At 36.1% G+C, this 8702-nt stretch overlaps 1 protein-coding gene across 1 annotated transcript; it reads left to right on the forward strand.

Annotated features, from left to right (window-relative positions):
* The first annotated feature begins 453 nt into the window (after positions 1-453).
* On the forward strand, positions 454-6529 carry LOC110696734. The gene is made up of 8 exons (XM_021874086.1): positions 454-583; positions 2589-2653; positions 2849-2937; positions 4230-4268; positions 4779-4803; positions 4909-5061; positions 5973-6088; positions 6181-6529. The coding sequence occupies exons 1-8, from the start codon at positions 454-456 to the stop codon at positions 6527-6529; spliced, it is 966 nt and encodes a 321-aa protein (XP_021729778.1).
* Positions 6530-8702: the final 2173 nt, after the last annotated feature.

Genomic DNA, 8702 nt, shown 5'->3' on the forward strand with positions numbered 1-8702 from the left:
GGCTTGCACGGCCGTGCTGCCTTGCCTGGGGTTGCTTGCTTATAGGCCAGCACGGGTGTGCCTATGGTAACACGGCCGTGCTGCCTGTGCTATGTAATCAATGCACAACACTTGAACTTCCTTAACTCCTCGGACTCCGGTCAAGGCTAGCTCGGTTACGCATCAAGGGCTTGGGATCCGATTAAACTCGGTTGATATTACCTGAAAACACATCAAAAACAAACCGAAAACCCGTGAAGCACGTAATATAGGGAACGTAAGCATAACAAGGTAATAATCGGCCAAAGCGGCCCCAAATACATCCAAAATCATCCTAAAATATGCTCTAAAGCGCGCCCTAAAGTGCGCTTGTCAAGCTCAGGTTGAGCTCAGGTAATCCTTTTCCTTAAATAATGTGTGACAACTGCCAATACTGAATTTGGCTAGTTAAGTTGGTTTGTAAATTCTGTGTTGATGGTTGCTTACTTTCTTGGTTCAATTCAGTTCTTTTTTTTGTCAAAATCTGTGCAGCTGAATTTGTTGATAAACCTTTACAGGGATGCTGAGATGAAGCAAGATGAGAATGGAATATTTGTTGGGCCATGTAGACACCTGGTTGTGTCTCCCCGAAAACCAAACCCAGTGATGAGTACCTTTCACGTTTTTTATTATCGAGTGAGTTGAAGAGTCTCGTGAATTTTCCTTAAGCCTTGACCTTACCCCTAACCTTTCCTTAAATGTTTAATCCAAAATCATTTATTTTGTGCCCTTAAACCCAAAATCATTCATTTCGTGTCCTCTTTATAAAAACGTCCAAACCAGATTATTTTGGTCAACAATCCTGGTCCAATTATTATGTAGTTGGATGGGGTTTGAAAAAAGCTTTCCAACGATATATTATAAGCCTAAATCTGAGTTATAACGAAGAAGTTATGGCCAAAATACGAAACTGAGCCCAAACCAAACCTTACCTACGACCCAATGACCATGTGGAGGGTCCATTAACCTAAATCTCGTTCATAAACCAATTAGGATTTGTTACAAGTTTCTAGAATCTTCTAGAAGGTTGTTTTCAATCCTAAATCCATTAGGATTTATTATTAGCTTCTAGAATCTTCAAGAAGGTTCTAATTTATCTTGTTTTTCTAAAGATAAAAACTAAGGAATTTTACATTGGATAAAACACTTATTTTTTAATGATTTTAATTCTAATAAAATTAGAATACGTACGGATATTCGATTAACCCAATTTGATTGGAAGTCGGCTTCCGTACGGATTCTATCTTCTAAAAATATCGTGTCGCGATAGAATAAGCCTATCGTGCTGCAATAGAAATATCACATCGCGATAAGGCCTGTTTTACTCCGAGTTGGATTCTAACTCTTTTCAGATCTTTGACCCTCATTTTTTCTTATAAATAGAGGTCGTTTTCCCCTGTTTTCAATCATGAACAAGCTTGATCACCAACAATCATCATCTAATCCTTTTTTTAAGCTTTCTCTCACTCTATTCTTTTCTTAGTCTTTGCTTTAGCCTAGCCTAAACACATCTAAACACACATCCTTGAAACTTTTCCCAAACAAACACCATACTTCCTTTAAATACTCCAAGCCCATTTCGAAGTTGAAGTTGCCTTTGACCTCGACGTGAAAGGTTGATAGTTATGAGGGTTTGGTCCCAAATCTATACTTCAATTCTTAATTGATTTATTTGTTTGATTTAATCTTTCTTGAAGTTTACTAACGTGTGTATTGTTTTGATAGAAAGAGTACGAGTCATCAAAGTAAGTAACTCGATTATTTATTCCTTCGATATAAAAATCATGTTTAGACTTTTATTTTAATTTCTAGTATCATGTTAGGATGTTTCTTATGATTTCTAGTATCATGTTAGAATGTTTATTTTGATTCCTAGTATCATGTTTAGGATGTAAATTAATATTTATAATATCATGTTGGTTTCTAGTATTATATTTAGGATAAAGCTTTGATCTTTATTATTAGTGACATACTAGGATTTGGTATTAATCTGTTTAGTATCATGCTTAGGATCTTGCTAGTTATGATTTTGATTATGGTGATGATTGTTGTGTCAATTATTACATTGCCTGATTATTCTTGATTTATTGTTATTGCTTGATCACGCCATTTCTTGCAGGTTTAAAGGGAATTTGTACTTGAAATCACGCTTAATAAGATAATTAATAATTTGCTTTAGGCTTAGTATGATTTTTATTCAGGTGATAACCAATAATAGATTTGATTGTGCAAATATGCTTAGGATTTATTTATTGTATGTATGTTGATCGGAAAGCGCACATGAATATCATAAGAATTAAGTAGAGGCCAATTTAGGGCGGGTTAATCTCTTTTAGGTTGGATTCGTACCATCATCCCTGAATATCTAGTCATGGTTCTAGACTACTATGGAGTTAGTAATCTTCGTGATTGTGAATGGGGTGTAACCTTCACATCCGTGAACGGTTTACAAGTTCCTAAAACTTATTGACGACTCTTTTATCTCTAGCTTCTTCCCATTTGGACGACACCATGCTTAAATGCATGATCACAGTGGGACTCAAAGTTGATATTTGAAATATTCCCTACAGGCCACCACCTCCCCCTCTTGTCACCGAGGGCTGAATCATCTAATGAAGCTGAGTGTTTTGAAGAGGTTCTGACTGCAACATTTGTTTCTCTCTTGTTTGGTTGTTTTTTTTTTTTCCGAGATGCCTGTTATTGGTTGTTTTACTTTCTGAAGTCCAAATTATGTGTAGTTGCGTACTTTTTATCATTGTAAACTAATATGAGAATTGCTGATAGTCATCAAACTTATGAATGTACTAATTTTGCTAATTTGTTGCATCAGGTCACTGGAATTATGGGAGTGGAGTCGGATAATCCTTATGATATTGTGGGAGTGAATCACAAGATGCCTGCTGCTAATATTAAGAAGAGGTATATGGCTTATAATAGATATAATTTCTTAATGTAATTTTTTGTTGCTGCTGTTAGAATAATTTACTTGTGAGCTGGCAGATATATAATTTTATTGCAAGAATTGTCTTTAGTTTTTACAAATAGATAAATATAAATGTGATGAATCTAAATTTTATTTAAATGTTAAAAATTCATTTTAAAGATTGATTGATATAAGAGGCATACATATGCTACACAAAAAGTGGGACAAGAGATTCATAATCTATATACTAATGGAATGACTGAGTAACTTTCTTTTTGGGCAATGTGTATTAGACCTTGAATTGGCTCTCGTACATTACAATGATCATCGTAGTCTTCTTTGCAGTTTTTGAAGAACACATGTTTAGATTCTTAGACTTGAGTTACGGAGTTTTTTTTTGAAAATTTCTTTTCTTCCAATAATTTTCTGTGTCATCTACTGTATAAATGGAACACGTGGACCATAGAGGATTTCATTTTGTATCTTATTGAGTCTATACGACAGTATCAAGATTGGTTTACCGTGTTTTGTATACAATTTGCCCTGTTTTCAGAGGTGAGGGGGGATATTGCTCTTGCTGCACGTATTGACTTATAAGCCCATACATTGTTAAAGGTTATCCCCTACAATTTACATTAACATATTGGTTGGGGCCAAGAAGGTTATCTTACATGTGATTTAGGTATTATATCCTATATGTTAGGGTTTGCCAGGGTTAATTCTCATTTCCTAGTTGAGCAATATGGAATTATGGACTTAGAGAGTTTGATTTTTAGTTTACATTAACACTATGTTTGGATAACAATAGTGAAGGGAAAGAGAGGGAAAGGAAAAAGAGCGAAGGGAAAGGGAGGCGAGGGGAGGGAGAAGGTGGACTTTCGTTTTCCTTCCATATCTCTCCAATAATGGAGGAATTTAGTTTATCAAAAGGGGAAGGAAAATGGATCCTTCCAATTTCTTCCCCTTCCTTTTTCTTCGCTTCCTTTCCTTTTCATTTTTCTCTATCCAAACATAGTGTAAGGGTTTTGATCATTTTGAGATGAGTTTACTCTAGGGACACAACTTGATGATTTTGTAATAATTACCCGCCTTCCATGTTTTCATTGACATTAATAGTTTTACTTTACATGTGCCTGTTAAATTTTGTGCAATTGCGCTCACTTTATTTTTGGCTGTGATTCTGCTGATTAATTGTAATTTGCTCACCATGTTTTTGGGTGATTTCAGTCATTTGATATGCTAATTCTATCTTGTATAGTAATCATTTCCATTTTGTTCATCACTCCAGGTATTGGAAACTCTCACTTATCTGCAAGATCCAAATAAGGTGTCTGCTGTAACATGGTTTACTTGATTCTATTATCCCAGCCTCATCTATCTATTGATAAAATTGCCCCTTATTCAAATTGTAGACATCATTAGTATCCAATAGGGTATATCAAGAACCTGTTAAATTTTCTGATGTCTAGCCTAAAAAGCGGTGTCCCAAAACATTGAGCTACTGTCTCTAAGAAGCACATAGTGAAAAGCGTTTCTGAAATAAGTTGTGATCAAATGAAAATATTTAGGGGGCGTTTGGTTCGCAAAGTGGTATGGGTTTGGAATCAGGAATGGGGTTAAGGTAGTATCGGGTTGTAACTTGATAGTTAATACCATGTGTTTGGTTCAATTCTGGAATGGAGTCTCTCACTATTCTCTCCTTTTATTTGATACCTAAGGGAATGGAGTCCCTCACTATTCTCGTGAAGTGGTATGGTATTGGGTTCGCCAATTTCAGTTGATTTCAAAGAAGTGGAACAACATGATTTTTTTTTTTAACAGTATTGATTCTAATTAGACGAGAGTTATTGAGAGTGAAGACAGTATGAAGTTTCATTGATGCTTCAATAGGGCATCGAGCAGAGGATTATTAAAGAAGTGTATCTTGCACATCAGACTTTCCTTTTTTCTTTTTTGAATAGAATTAGTATTATGCACTTATGCAGCCTCTTATTGAGTCTTATCTTGTTTTATTTATAGGTTTGGCTATGGAAGGGGATGACGTGTTGCTTGCAGAGTTGGAAGTGAAAGCTCCACCCAAACGAGATGAATGGATGACAACCTTACCTCCTGAGAGAAAGGTATGATTATAAACCTACTTTATAGATTAATATAGTACTGTAACTCTACGTTAATATCTCATTTTTTGTTTATTTTGAAACAAGTTGATTATTCAAATATATTATAATAGGTTAGCATAGGTTTGTTAAACATTAAAATTTTCTTATCGAACCATTTGACAATTTAAATTGAATATATATGTTTGTTGCTTTCTCATTCGGTTCATGGTCTAGCATGTTTCTTGATTTATCTTTAAGTAGGGTGACTATGAGACTATTACTTAGTGCATATATTTAGTAGAGTTCCTTGGTTCATTACAAGTCATTCTTAAGATTTTGTAGGTCATGTATGTTGTATCCTGAGCAATGTGTACTATGCCAAAAACCTTCAGATTAGTTGGGTTTGTGTGATGTTACTTCATACTTAATAATGTAAGGGCTCCTATGCGGCCTCTTAATGTTGCAATTGCTGGCAGATTTTATTGACATTTGATTAGGAAGGCATAAACTAGCATAGTTGCTATCAATACGTAAGAAGCAAAGGGACATTCATATTAATCTGAATGTTGTAATGATTTGGACAAGATTTCATATGTTCTAGTTAAATTTAAATGGCATATTCGCAAAGCTATGAGGGTTTGAGAGTTTTGGTTAGTATTTGAATAGCATTCTGCTTTTGGTTTCACTATTGACAGTATCTAAGAGGACTGAAGCTTATTTAATTTTCTCTCTTGATGCATATGCATCTACTCAGGGTGGAGCCTAGTTATGGGAATTTTCAGACTGCAACATTTAGTTTGTTTTTGTGCCATAGATCAAATCTTATTAATTACTGAGTGGATACACCCTAACTTATAACACCGTTTGTGTTTCTGATTTACCACCTCTTGTATCTTGCTCTGTGACCGAATTACATTTGGTTTCTATTTCAGCGTGGTGGCATGCCTACGCACACTACAAACTTCAGTAGAACTGCTAAAGAAGGGCGCGGCGATACCAGTGCTTGGACAGACACCCCTTCAGGCCATGCTCAGAAGGCGAAGACTAAGTATAAATCTAAGGACATTTGTGCTATTAGTCTGATATATCTTCATTAGTGCTTTGGAGATCTGATTCCTTGTTTCTCTGTCATTTGTGCAGTTACTTAGAAGCCTATAATGTGGCAGCGGCACTTGCTTCTAATGACAAAGATAGGAAAACCTCTGACATTGATGCTGCTTTGATAGACCAATATAATAAAGCCAAAAGATCGAAGACCTTGGCACAGAAGCATCAAGAAGTGTCTCAGAAAAGTCGTTCAAAAAAGAAATCAAAGCTGATGCAGAAACAGGAGGGGGGAGAATGGGTGGGTAATCACCCCTGGAAACCTTGGGTCCGAGAGAAAGATCTCTCAGCTGGACGGCAGGATGTAAGTCTTGACGCTGAGGATATGAAACAGGGTTTGTCTATTAAGTTTTCGTCTGGGTCCTTCCAGAGGTGCTTCCTTTGAATGTAAATTTATGAGTCCAGACCAGTATGTATATTTTTGAAGTTGGAGTGGAAGCGACGTGAGAAATTCATTATTCATAGAAGGTAGAACTAGTGTTGACAAGACTGCCCTTCATAAATTGAAGGCATTGCTCATGACGAAGAAGATATTTTCAAACGCTTTTGTTAAACAAACATGCTAGTGCTGATACAAGCGGCTCAGATTCATCAGAAAGTCCCAGTACTGTAAATCCTAAATATGCAAAATCTATGTCTTCTGCTAACAGGAGATTTCAGTTTCTTAGTACAATATTGAATTATAGTCGTCTCATGTATATATGGACAAAATGTCTATAATTTACTCATTTGTAAAAATTGAGTAAATTTTTTTCCACTCCTTTCACTAATTGTTACCTATGCAAAAAAAAAAAAAAAAAAAAAAACATATTTTGTAAAGTAATGGGTTATAAGAGCAAAATGGATTTAGTCATTCGTGTAGATGACCAATATTAATTTGCTTAGAATTTGTTATATACACCCGGGATCATATGCTCATTTAATCATCAAATGAGCAAATAATTATTGCTTATTTGCTCATTTAATCAACAATTGAGCAATGACCCTGGGTACACCCAGATGTACAGAACATACTCTCTCAATTAATGAACAAACAACAGGTAGTATGGTGAAGATTGAAGATGTTTATTTTTTTAATTTTTTTTTTAATTTTTTTTTAATAATTAAATTTACTTGCTTTTGATTTATTTCATTTTTGGCAAACACACTATATTACAATTATTTAACCCCTGTTATCTACTTAATATTTACACATTTTTATTCAATTTCCCTTACTTTATTCACCATATTCTTACACTTATTCACCTCTCAAAACTTTTTCTCATACTTTATCCACATTTTTTTCCTAAACTAACTTATTACTTCAATTTTCATAGAATCAGGTCGACAATAATGTAGGCACATAAAATGAAAAACATGGGGATTAAAATTTACTGAATTTTCACCATATACCACTGAGTTAAAGCTTAATTTACCATGTACCACCAAAAACTTTCTAATACACCAAATACCATTCAATTTTATGAAAATGTCACAACATGCCATTAATGACTAACAGACATTAACATCGTAAGTCATCATGGCTAATTAGGCCACGTGGCAACATATAATTGGTTCCTTTTTAAAATTGTTTAATTTAATTAACAAAAAAAAAAAAAAAAACAACCACCCACGTCCACCTAACAAGCCACCACCCTGTTCTGACAACGCTCGCTGGCGCGGAAGCCGACGAGCCAATCAGCAGGGTATCTGACCAGTTGACACGAAATCCGCTCAGCCAGCCACCACCACTATCCCACCACCTTAAAACCCTCTCCTTCCCTTAAAAACTCTCGCTCCCCAACCACTGACGCACAAACCGTCGGCGCCCAAACCCCTTCCCCGTGCCGGCAAACCTACATCACCCCTCCCATTTCCAACTCCAGCCCTTTCCCCCCTTTAATCCACCACCCCAAAATCCTAAAATCAAAATCTAGGGTTTCGATTTTGGGTTTTGGGTTGGTTGTATGCAGCTAAATCGGGTGGCGACAACGTGAGGGCGGGGGATCTGAGCGCTGGCGTTGGGTTTCGACATGCTGGTTTTCGGCAAAGATATTTTGGTTGGTTGGTTGTTCGTTCGCCGGGAAGGGAGGGAATTCGAGTTGGGTATGGTGGTTTAGTGGAGGAACGCGTGCACCGACGCAGGATAGGGAGGTTGTGCAGCGCCGTTGCGGTGGGGAGAGCAGTTTGGAGCCGGCGACGATGAGTAAGGCTAGGTGGCGTTTATGGGTGGTCGGGATGGTGGCTGGGCAGTAAGTGGTGGTGGTGGGTTTTTTTTTTTTTTGATAATTTTTGTAAAAAGTTTTTTTTAAAAACTAATTAATTAAAATAAGAGCCAATTAGAGGCTGCCACGTGGCTTAATTAACTAAGAATGACTAACGGGGTTAAGGAAAAGGGCATGTTGTGACATTTATGTTAGAATCAGTGGTACATGGTATATTAGAAAGTTTTTGGTGGTATATGGTGAATTAAGCTTTAACTCAGTGGTATATGGTGAAAAATCCGTAAAATTTATCTTCCTTTCTTACAATATATAAATTGGCTCCACTAAATTCTCTTTATTTTAGTCTCAGCTCGT

This window comes from Chenopodium quinoa, unplaced genomic scaffold (genome assembly GCF_001683475.1).
Source record: "Chenopodium quinoa cultivar QQ74 unplaced genomic scaffold, ASM168347v1, whole genome shotgun sequence".
Taxonomy (NCBI): domain Eukaryota; kingdom Viridiplantae; phylum Streptophyta; class Magnoliopsida; order Caryophyllales; family Amaranthaceae; genus Chenopodium; species Chenopodium quinoa.